Source organism: Xyrauchen texanus, chromosome 18 (genome assembly GCF_025860055.1).
Source record: "Xyrauchen texanus isolate HMW12.3.18 chromosome 18, RBS_HiC_50CHRs, whole genome shotgun sequence".
In the NCBI taxonomy this organism is placed as follows: Eukaryota; Metazoa; Chordata; class Actinopteri; order Cypriniformes; family Catostomidae; genus Xyrauchen; species Xyrauchen texanus.
In genome coordinates, this window is record NC_068293.1 from 36816230 (window position 1) to 36828937 (window position 12708).

The 12708-nt window shown below is 37.8% G+C and overlaps 2 protein-coding genes across 2 annotated transcripts in view; both read left to right on the forward strand.

Moving 5' to 3' along the window:
* The window catches only part of LOC127658839 (striated muscle preferentially expressed protein kinase-like), a 102109-nt gene extending 98684 nt beyond the window's left edge, over positions 1-3425 (forward strand). The window contains exon 42 of the mRNA XM_052148370.1: positions 827-3425. Within this exon, the coding sequence (XP_052004330.1) occupies positions 827-1073 (247 nt within the window). The 3' untranslated portion in view covers positions 1074-3425. The remainder of the gene's footprint in view (positions 1-826) is intronic.
* Positions 3426-10754: 7329 nt separating this feature from the next.
* The window catches only part of LOC127658679 (carboxy-terminal domain RNA polymerase II polypeptide A small phosphatase 1-like), a 30731-nt gene continuing 28777 nt past the window's right edge, over positions 10755-12708 (forward strand). Inside the window, exon 1 of the mRNA XM_052148093.1 lies at positions 10755-11130. Within this exon, the coding sequence (XP_052004053.1) occupies positions 11055-11130 (76 nt within the window). The 5' untranslated portion in view covers positions 10755-11054. The remainder of the gene's footprint in view (positions 11131-12708) is intronic.

Below are 12708 nucleotides of genomic sequence, written 5' to 3' on the forward strand. Positions count from 1 at the left end.
AGCATTCTGCGGTCTGAATGATGCATGTCAAGAAAAATTGGGCTGCAAACGTTCAGTGCTCGCACACTCTGCTTATAATGAAATTTGCGTCCTGTTCGCGGACGCTTAGCATTCGCGTCTGACCGAAGTATGCTTTGACTAAAATGGCAAAGGTCTTGGCTGTATATCAGTTTAAATTGGACAAGAACTGCCCAATTAGGCAGGAAAAACCTCTAACTGACATGTAAATCCTTCAAACACAGTCGGTTTTGTCATTGCGTGCCATTTAGTGGCAAAATTATTGGAGATATATCATATGAAAAAGGCTGACATCGAAAAGACATAAATTGCATAATGGTACGTAGGTCTCCTCTAGTGATTGCACAGAAAACATATGGGAATATAGCAGAAAATATGTACAGCAAACGATACTCTGTATATTTTTTAAAAGATTGATGTCACTAATCTGGCAAATCTGGGGAATATTTTGGCCTCAAAAGCGCTCATTATATAAATGGGGAACCTTGTGAACACGACTCTATTTCCAGGCAGACTGATAAAAAGTCCTGTGTGCCTCTACTCACAGAAGTTCTATTAAATCAGCCAATAAGATTTGGGCTGCAAGGATTGAGAAAGCGTTTTCCAATTTTGTGTGCTGTGTGCATCAGACAGTTAGAGCAGTCCGTCTGAGGCTGAGACGAATTCCCCTAAAAAGTGTCAACTTGTTTAATAAAAGTCAGTAGTTTTGCATTTCCTAACTTTAAGACAAGTCATCTACCTTTCAGTGGAGGTCAGGTAAAGTGTCTCAAAGCTAACTGATTTCTTATGTGTGCATGCTGTGTTTTAGGGCCCGACCGACCATTAAAGACTGTTTTAACAACTCGTGGCTGCAGGATGCTTACCTAATGAGATTGCGGAGACAGACTCTCACCTTCACCACCACACGCCTCAAGGATTTCCTGGAGCAACAGCAGCAGATAAGGGCCAAGGTGGCAACAAAGCACAAAGTCCTTCTACGTTCCTACCAGAGTAGCCCTCAGACCCCATCCACCCCCTCAACACCCAACACCCCTACAACACCCATTTCTCAGTGAGCTCCACCACTGGGCATTCTCCAGAGAGACGAGAAAAGGGTTCCAGGGGTCTTCAGGACAATGACACAGAGAGACACAGAGCTGGTTAATGTGCAGTGTGTATAAGAAGATCTTCAACAGGATCTTCTGCTCCTGTCCACAGAGTTGAGCCAGTTTTGAGACAAGATACACCAACAGAAACATTTCTTGTCCAAGCTGACAAAAACATAACGGGCATCGATGCATTTACCTTTGTCAGCTGTGGCCAGCATGCACAGTGCAGTTGAGTTTTATTGTCCAGGAACTTTTAGCTCTTGCCCTCTACTCTATGACACATTTTCCCATGACTTTCTGACAAACCTACTTTAGCTATTATCAGTGTTGCGTCTCTAGCAAGGGGTCGGGAACTTTGGACCCATCCTGGTCAAACAGAGTGACTGTGTTTCTTACATAAAACCCATTATAGTCCATCATTTGATGCAAAAAAATTGTCATGTCAATGTGTATTTTTTGTGGTGTCTTCCACAAGTGAACCAGGGCCTTGAGATTTGTGGAAAATGGTGTATATCTTTTTTCAACTAGTTTATATGGCATAATTAAGACTTTTATTACAAGTAGTTGTTATACTGTACGTGGTTATCAGTATAAATGACAATTATTAATAGCTCACTGACTAAATAATGTTGAGCACTCTAGTTTTTACTCTAGTGCCATCAACCAAGATTTTTCGGCATTTATTAAAGTGCATTGACCTAAACTAAAGTGGATTGAATTTATTGTAATATTTAAAAAGGCTGTTGTGGGCCTCACAGTTTTTGGGAGCGACATTTGTGCGAAAATTCCCAGTGCATTAAAGCACATTGAAAAATTGTGTGAATTCAACTTTTTATATGTTGAAGTCTTTGCTTTGAACACCAGGAATGTATTATATATGGCAGATGTCAGTGCATCGGTATAGCAGACAATAGTATACAGCATGCATCAGGACAAATTCCTCTCCTTAGCATAACTGCAGCAACATTGCTTTGGGAGGAAACTCAGTCCCTGTGTATTTGAGAGGATGTTATGTTGGCCAAAGTTGTCTTTATGAAGAAACCAGCTTCAGAAAGCTGGTTAAAGACGTATTTGACTAGTGATCTTGTAAAGAGGCTTTTAACTTGGTTAGATGGAATGGAGCTGTCTCAAAGAAGTGCCAATTTTCACTAATTTCAACCTGATTTTAATTTTATTAAGAGACAATGTTATAACATATATAGTTTGTATTATTTCAGTTAATTTTTTAACAGTGTGCATACTATTTGGTGAACATGGTTACAGAACCAGTGCTTGTTTATTTTTTTTGTTTTGTTTTTTTATTAAATGTTAATGAATCAAATGGATGAAATATTAACACAAAAAAGGGTTTTCTATTTGTAGCCTCATCAGGGGCGTAGCAATCTTTTCAAAAGTGAGGGAGACTAGCTCAAGTTAGCACAAGACGAACATAAATATATAAGATATATTTTAAGGCTCTAAATCGATTAAAATTTTTCATTGAATTAATTACATGATTGACCAGTGAATTTTAACTTTTGCATTTATACTTTTAGACATTTGCTGTATGGAAAACACAGCGCAAACACATTTGCCCTGTGAAAAAGTGCAGGGAACGAACTTTGGTTTTATTGAAAGTGAGGGGAACATGTCCCCCACATCCCCTGTGTGTTCTACACCCATGATAAAATGGCCCTCTGATAAAAAACCTGCAAAATGGCAAGCCAAGTGGGGGAAATATAAAAAGTATTGTCCTTATTGTTTTATTATCATCCAGTTACATTTAGTGGCACATAAAAGTCATGTTGTCACCACAACACCTTTGGCCTACTTATCACATGTAATAAAATATTGGCTTGGATTATGAATTTTAGTTTGCTCTGTGTTTAGTGCAGTACTTGCTATGATGGTTCAGTGCAAACTTTCTTCTGTTTTTTAACACTTTGCATAAAATTCTATCCCAGGCTTGTTTTCTAGCATAATTTGTTTATAACTTGGGATATTCAAAAAAGAGTTGATAAAGCTTTAAAAACAGTTTCAAATAATACAGTATGATGCAAGATTTTAAACTGAGTGAAAAGACATAGAATCACAGTATCGAGGAAAGAATTGTTGGATGAATAAGGTTTTATATTATTTCATGTGTGCGTGTGAGTGTTTACTACTCTTTTTAGTCATGCCGAGCAACCCTTTAATGTGAAACTAAATCAAGCTTTTCTGGAATGAATTATGTTGCACTTAAACAGTGACAATGTGGAGATAATATGAATGTTTTACAGTAGAATGAAGTGTCTATATGTTGATATTAAAACATGAACATTCATGAATAAAATCAGCTGTCAGAAAAACTGAATGGACTCTTAATTAATTTCAGAGAAGTATATGTAATCAATATATGTACACTGGTGGCCAAAAGTTTGGAATGATTTTACTCTTATTGAAAGACATTTTTATTTGTATTCACCAAAGTGGCATTCAACTGATCACAATGTATAGTAAAGACATTAATAACATGAAAAATTACTATTACAAATTGAAAGAAATGTTCAGAACTTCTTAAACTACTTCAAAGAGTTCTCAGCAAAAAATCCTCCTCGTGCAGCAATGAAAACTTTGCAGATCCTTGATATTCCAGATGTCAGTTTATCCAGATACTCAGGTGACACGTCACCCCATGCTTCCTGTAACACTTGCCATAGATGTGGCTGTTTGTTGGGCACTTCTCACGAACCTTACAGTCTAGCTGATCCCATAAAAGGGGTTATGATCCATAACACTCTTTTCAATTATCTGTTGTCCAATGTCTGTGTTTCTTTGCCCACTCAAACCTTTTGTTTTTGTTTATCTGTTTCAAAAGTGGCATTTTCTTTACAATTCTTCCCATAAGGCACCGCTGAGTCTTCTCTTTACTGTTGTACATGAAACTGGTGTTGAGCAGGTTCAATGAAGCTGTCAGCTGAGGACATGTGAGGTGTCTATTTCTCAAACTAGAGACTCTGATGTACTTATCCTCTTGTTTAGTTGTACATCTGGCCTTCCACATCTCTTTATGTCCTTGTTAGAGCCAGTTTTCCTTTGTCTTTGAAGACTGCAGTGTAAACCTTTGTATTAAATCTTCAATTTAGCATGATTACTCAAGGATAATGTGTTGGAGTGATGGCTGCTGGAAATTGGGCCTATCTATATTTGATCAAAAATGACTTTTTCCAAATAGTGATGGTGCTGTGATTTACATCAGTAATGTCTTGGCTATACTCTTTGATCATTTGATGCCACTTTTGGTGAATTAAAGTATCAATTTCCTACAGAAATAGCTAAATCTGTACATTATTTCAAACTTTTGGCCGCCAGTGTATGTTTTTAAGGAATACTTCACCCCAAAATGAAAATGTTCTCATTGTTTACTCACCTAAAGATTTTTAGAAAACTATTTCAGCTCTTTAGGTCCATACAATGCAAGTGAATGGTGGCTAGAACTTTGAAGGTGCAAAAGCCACATAAAGACAGCAAAAAAAAAAACAATGGTTCAAACCATCTCTTCAAAAGTGATATGAGATGTGTGGGTGAGAAACAGATCATTATTTGTCTTTTTTTTTACTATAAAGCTCCACCTTTACATTCACTTTCACATTCTTCTACTTTTGTTTTTGGTGATTCGCATTATTCGTGGATATCGCCATCTACTGGGAAGGGAGGAGAATTTTTAATAAAAAAGGATTTGGATGTTGATCTGCTTTGTGTTCAGCAGAAGAAACAATGTCATACACATCTGGGATGGCATGAGGGTGAGTAAATGATGAGAGAATTTTAATTTTTGGGTGAACTATCCATTTAAATGTCACCGCAGCATGCATCTAAATATGATTACTAGTTGAAATTATAATGTCTAATGATCTGATTATGAGAAATTTTCCAATAATAACAGAGAAATGAACCAGGAAAAGCTTTATTGATGGGCTGTTAACTGATGGGCTACTGACCATCTGTGGATACTGATTGAGGACAGCTGCAGGACTTCTCTAGGGTGGGTAATAGTTGATTTTGTAAGTATTTAGAATAAAAAAAGTGATGATAAAATTATAAAGTTATTAATGATATTGTGTTAAACATTTTCATCACATCCTTGGATATGGAGTGGTGGTGGTGTAGTGGGTAAAGCACAGGGCTGTTAATCAGAAGGTCACTGGTTCGAAGCCCATGGCCAACACCATTGTGTCCTTGAGCAAGGCACTTAACTCCAGGTTGCTCTGGGGGGATTGTCCCTGTAATAATTGCACTGTAAGTCGCTTTGGATAAAAGCGTCTGCCAAATGCATAAAAAAAAAAAAAAAAAACAATAATCCTTGAAAATATTAATATATAATGACCAAGGCAACTTTTTGTCACAAATTTTGTCACAAAAAATGTCACTACCATAATCCACAGAATTACCCATAATACCACAATCCTGAGGCAGATATGATTACAGCCTATAGACCAGATCTTTCTCCAGGTATTTTGATAAAGGTTTTAACAGATGCAACCCAGTTTGAAGAAGTTTCATTTTTCTAGTTAGTCATAAGTATCCTCCAGCAGATGTTAAATCTGCACCAGCACCTCCAGGGTGCACTTCAAACATTTAAAGGGATCGTTCACCCCCAAAAAAGGAAATGCTCTCATCATTTACTCACCATCATGCCATCTCAAATGTATATGACTTTCTGTCTTCTGCAGAATTCAAAGATGTTTTGAAAAATATCTCAGCTCTGTTTGTCTTCACAATGCAAGTGAATGGGTACCAAAATGTTAGAACTCCAAAAGCGTATAAAGGCAGCAGAAAACGATGACTGGTTAACTATGACTGGTTAAATCCATATGTTCAGAAGTGATATGAAAACTGTGGTTGAGAAACCGATCAATATTTAAGTCCTGTTTTACTATCAATCTCCACTTTCACAATCTTCTTTTGTTTTTGAATATTTGCATTCTTTGTGCATATCACCACCTACTGGGTAGGGAGGAGGATTTATAGTAAAAAGGACTTAAATATTTATCTGTTTCTCACTCACACCTATCATATTTCTTATAAAGACATGGATTTAACCATTGGAGATGAATGGATTACGTGGCATGGCATGAGGGTGGTAAATTATGAGATACTTTTGGGTGAACTGTTCTTTTAAGACCCATCCAAGAGACATCTCTCCACATCCAGGCTTCATACCGAAGGCACCGGTGAGTCACAATAGTATAACTGGAGCTCTGTTTAATGCTGTGTGTTGCATGAAACAGCTGACCTTAGATGTGTCGATTGAATGAATGTGTGCAGTTGTCTTCTGGGCCCGGTTTTTCAAAAGTAATCCACTAGGATTTTGGAGAACGGATTGGATCAAATCTTGAAAATGGGTTTTTCAAAAGAAAAAACGGATTACATAATCGGATTAGATCACATAATCCAATCTTGGTTTTGATCCGGATCAAACCTTTAGTTTGGGTTTTTCAGAACTTTTTTGTAGGATTTGGATCACTTTGATCCAAAAAATCTGGATTAAACTGATCCTATCAGAAGGGTGGATTCAGCATGGATTTCATGCCCAAATGTAATGAAAACTTTAAAAATGTATCAAATAATACTATATTTGGATCATGCAGTATCTTACAAGATATCCTATTTATTCATAAGGTTTTAATTTTATTTGTTCATCCGTCAGGCTACAGTGATTAGGTAGGCTTTAACGTATTCAGCCTTTCAGTATAGGCCTACAGCAAAATAGAAAGAGTTTCGCCTCATAAAATAATCCCCCAAACAGCTGTCAAAATTGACCAAAAACAATACATTTTATTCTGTCACTAATTGATATATATATATTCATCACAATCGAAAATATTTTTGTTTTTAGAATATTTATTAGTGATGCATGCAATGATTACAGAATAACCAAAAAAATGCAAAGAATGGCAATCACTGATTTTTGAAATCCAAAACAAATCCAAATCAGAAATAGTGTCTAACTATTGCGTCCCTTGTTGCACGTCCTGTTTGCTCATTCTGGCAGAATGCAGGAGGTTGATTAGGGTCTCCAAGGGGCTCAGGTGCATCATTGTCAGCACAGAGAGGGACATTGCGCTTAGTAGCGATGTTGTGCAGGACAATACAGGCAAGGGTTATGTTGCATGCTTTCTGTGGTTCCGCTCTCAGGTAGTTAAGGCATGCAAAGCGCCTCTTAAGAACTCCATTTAAACGCTCAATTGCACATCTTGCTCTGCAATGAGCAGTGTTGAAGCGTGCCTGCGCCGGTGTATTTGCTGTTAGAAAAGTCATCAGCCATGGTAGGAGTGGGTAGGCACTGTCTCCTAATATTATGCCATCCGGTCGTTTGGTTTGGAGGTCTCTATATAGAGCGCTCTCCCTCGTACATCATGGACAGACCCAGGCCACTTGACAACGCAGTTGGTGATGATGAGGTCAGCATCACACACAAGTTGGAGATTGATGCTGTGCCTCCCCTTTCTGTTTATAAACTCCCATTCATTCTCACGAGGTGCTTGTATATGCACATGTGTGCAGTCGATTGCTCCAATAGTATTGGGCATATTCCCCAAAAGAAAAAAGCTGCGCTTGGCCTGGGCAATCTGGTTGTCCTTTGGAAAAGAAACAAATTCATTGACCAGGCTGGCCAGTGCGATTGACACATCTCTCACCACATCACACACAGCTGATTTCACCACTCCCATATAGTCACCAACAACTTGATAGAAAGTCCCACATGCATAAAATCGGACAGCAATGAGGATCTGGTCTTCCACAGACAGACCGTGACTCCTTTGGGTTCTGTGTTGAAGTTTTGGCCTGAGAAGGTTCACAAGGTACTCTATATCAGCCTTCCCAAAGCTGAAACCGGACATACTGCTCCTCAGTGGTGTATTGCTCCAGTGGCTTGGTACGTTCAACATACACCCTTTGACGGTACCCTCTCCTGGCAAAGTGGTGGTGGCGGTGGACAGCACCTGCCATTTCACTGTCTCTCTGTGAATCCTCTGAGAAAGGCTGATTTATATGGCTGTGTAGTTGGTCTTTTCAAACACACCTATTACAACTGATCAGTTTTGGCTTGTGTTCAATTGAGGCAATTGGACCCAAGGCCTATAATTGATGAACAATGTTCACTATAGTAAAGCAACGGAACCATGGACTCAAGAAGCTGTAACTTCACTGCTGCTGAAACCAATGCACTACTAGAGGGTGTTCGGTGCCATTATGGAACAATAGTGGGAAGTTTTAATTCTGCTAAGGATACCAACAAAAAGAAAAATGATGTTTGGATTTTAATCACAGAAAATGTTAATGCCATAGGGTCTGGCCAGAAGAGGACCACAGACCAAATCAAATTGCGGTGGAAGAATCTTAAGGCCAGGGCAACAAAGGACCATGCTGAAGCCAAAAATCCACAAACAGGCAACAAGCCATTCAAGAGGGGAGATTACACAGATGTGGTCCTCGACATCATTGGAGGTGAGAAGTCGCAAGCTCTCCATGGTATTCAAGGTGTTGTAGGGGATGGCGAGCCTTGGATTGAAGAGGAGGAGGAGAATCTGCCAGTTCCTCCTGAGGCTGATCCAGAGAGCGTATTTATATTGAATCTCAGCTCTGTTCCTGTGGAAGAAGCTGGATCCTCATTGGTTGAGCCAGTGGTAGTTGCCACAGGATCTCAGAGGAAAGGCTTGAAGCACCCTTCATCAAACAAAGATGATGATTATAAGGCACTTCTGCAAAAAGAGACTGAAAGGGCAGAAGCACAGCTTCGTCTGGCAGAGGAACAACTGACTCTGACCAAACTGCAGCAAACCAAGGCCAGACTTGAGATCCGCCTCCTAAAGGCTACGCTCAGACAAGCTGGTCTCTCCACATCAGATGAGGAAGTCTGAAATTATTGTGGAGTATTTGACATGAAGTCTTTTTTTTAATTCAATACATCTATATTTGAAACTTGTTATAAATATCCTCAATGTACAGTGTTTGTGTTGTAGGTCTCAGATGAGCGGACTGCTGGAAGAGGATGGGGTGGGGTTTTTCTTGTTTTTAGTTTTTTTTAAATGTGTGTGTTTTCATTTCAAATAAAAATAAACTTATATTGACCCCACACTGCCTATTCTACTTGTTGCTCTTTACATATCTATAGTTCTACATTGTGAATTCCTATCCTGTTTGAGCACTGGTTATCCAGATTTGGTGATCCTGAAAAGTTCCTATCCGGATCAGATTGATCAAATCCGATGTTGCTTTGAAAAACTGGCTCAAAAGTAAGATGGATTACGTGATCACGGATCGCAAAAAAAGGATTACTAAATCCGGATCAATTTTATCCGGATTAAACCTTTTGAAAAACCGGGCCCTGGTGCACATTTATATTGTATGCACATTATATATATATTTGTTTATTACAGTATATAATGTTTATAATTTCACATGTTGTGCCTGAACATCTGGTGCACATGCAAAAGTGCTAAAAATATTTTATGGTATTAAAAAGCAACTGAATGACATTTTGGAAAGAGTTTACATCTAAGATATGGCAAACGTTCTTCAACCTCATAATTTGGATGGGCTTTCACATGCTTTTCAGTGAATGACTGTAGACTGTTGAGTGTACTGTGTCATGAATACCAATGATGTAAACTTGTAATCAACATGACAGAGTGCGCGAACTTTGAGGACTCTCCCTATCCTCCATTCTGAAGACGGTCTCAAGGCCCCCCGCTATCTTAACTCGTGCCCCAAAAAAAAGTTCGCAAGAAAGTTTTCCGACTTGACAAAACGTGAAAGGCAGACCAATATGCGCACATTCATTTTAAAATCGTTCTCGATTTGCAACTAATCATATATATATATATATCCATCGGACACATCGGAAAAATGTGTATTAAGTCAGAATTGAGCATTCAATTTCGGCGAGGCTAAGAGATCTTTTAAACTTTGTTTGCGTATTGGATTTTGTAGATCTTAAAGGGGCAACGCATATTATTGAAATCTGTTTCCAAACGAGTGGGGACACTTCGTACAAATGTTGATTTATTAACTAGTTTGGGTGAAAGAAGAAAAGGGTAAAGATTAAAAACTAGAAGATATTTTGAATGTTTTACGTTTAAAGGAAATAGTTCAATTTTCAATCGTTGCCTCAACCTTCAAAAATAGAAACAGTCTTAAAATGTATAGAAAGTGTTTTTGATTTATGTAATTAAGTGAATCGTTTTTCTTAAACCAACCTTTTAATTACCTTTTGTGAATGAGTTTTTGCCTGTTTTATGTTTGAATGTAGGCATATGCACTTAAAACCGTCAAACAGTTTCCTAACAGAAAAATAAAGTTATATAATTGAACATACTTTGTAAGTAAAGATACATTTTGCTCTTAGGTGCACGATAATTATATATACATTGTTTTATGTTTTACTGAGCACAAGGCGTTTTGAATTCGCATACAGTACAATGTCAATATTTAATGGTGCATGTGAACAAACATATACTATAATATGCCCAAACCAGTTTTTTTTCTACCGATTCTGCAAATCATTTGAACACTTTTTACAAATGTTTGGACTTTGAACCATCAAGGTGCGCTTTTGTAGTTGCCTTTTGTCCGAGAGTGGCGTTGCCGCTTTAAGGCGAGGGGTGCCTTGAAACCGGCGAGTTCCATGTTTGTATCTTGAAATTGAGAGCCGAGTCGAACTCCATGTTGTGAAAAGTTGTCATCTGGGAACTTAACTTTGTATTATTATTTTTATTTAACTGTCTTTCCCCTCCTCTAACTTATACAAGCATACGTGTCGCTTTCACCGTCATACGGTTTCGCATTATGTCTGTCCTTGAGCGGTAAATGTCTTTTGGACTTTTGGGGCCATTTGCAGGGAGGTTTTTATTTTTTTAATTAATTTATTTTTTTATATTTTAATACGGAAAACGTTTCACGCTTTTTTCTGGCTTTACGGATCTCATGGACCACCCGTCCTCTTCGATCATCACGCAAGTGAGCAGGGATGAAGAAGCGAGTGCCCCTTTACGGGAAAGAGGTGAGTTGGGAGATAGTTTTGGAGCGGCACATGTCAAACTACTTTGAGGACTGTTTTGGTCGGCGACCACTAGATACAAAGTTGCAATCGTTTAGAAAGTCACATTAACTCGTGTTCAATGAAAACAAACCGTTAAATCACAGGCTTCCGGACATTTTTCACTCCAAAAAGTTGATTACAGTTGACGCATCATGCATGCAGAGTACATTCACTCTATTGGTATATGATACTTTGCTGACCCATCATCACATACAGTTTGGCTTAAGCTCCACAAATATGCATGCAATAAACTAGAGTTTTATTATTGAGCGACTTTTATTTTTTTTTATGTTGTTGAATTCTCCGAAGTGAAGGGGGCGTGTCCACGATGACACTGAACTGACGTTTGAGGAAAGCTTGTAATTTCTTGTTTACTTTGTAGTGTGTTGCATTATGAAGTACATAAGACAAGAAGAGTTAGATTGTGCATATTTGTGCATTTACCATATAATGAATGACTTTGAGTCTTATAGAGCTCCTCCATAAGTGACAGGTTACCATGAGACAAGCTTGCACAGTGTAGTCATTGTATGTTAATGGAGCCTCCCTTATCTTTTAATTATATCATATGATATGCGGATCATGTCTTTTTGCTGGCAATGCAGAATGCTTGTTGGAGTAAAAACTCTGACAGTTCTGCATGACCATTTTACTATAGGCTCACACCACTCACAATTGAATCGTATTAAGCTGGTGTTGTTTACATGAAAGCAAAACTATTGCGCTTTAATTTTGATCTTAAACCCTTTTAATCAAAACTAAAGGCTTAAGCTTAAATGCTTGAAATTAGTTGTGTAGTCTATTATGAGTCATGCTTACATATGGATTTCTTTTTTAAACTAACATTTTCATAATTTGTGTCCAAACGTCTGACTATTATGTTAGGCCTGTATGGAAGGTCATAGGTCATTATATATCAGTAATCATAGAGCAAGCTACTGTTTGTGTACAGGTCAAAGGCTAGATGAAAAGTGACCCTTGGATAATTTTCTTGACTTCTCAGCAACTTCTTAGTGATTGAAAATGATTTTGCTCTCAGCTGAGTGTTGAATTAATCCTTTTTGTATGTCTCCAAAATTTCACAAGCTAGATTTCAGATATTTATATAATTTATTTTCCCTAATTATGCCTTGCTCTGTTGCTCATCTGCTGTCTGTGATCATAAATTCTTTGATGCAAATGAAATTGTTTTTCAAATCTTGAACATGACCACATTACTGTATTTATAATGCTGATGCACATTTAGCCATTTAACGCATTGCTTCGCAGCTAAGACACTGCACAAGTATCAATCAAACACAGGGCACATTGATGCGGTTCAGGTAACAGACAGTACATATAATAGTTACCCAGGTTTTTCCCTTCTTCAAGAATGAACAACGCTAGAGTAATTATTCTATGTCCTTTGGTAATGATTTGGGTTGAATTTTGGGTTGAGACGTATAACATTTGATATCAGTTATTAATGACATATTTAAAGAAATTACTCTGTGCTGTAAAAAAATATAATGACTAGTTTTACTTTAGTTGTACACATTT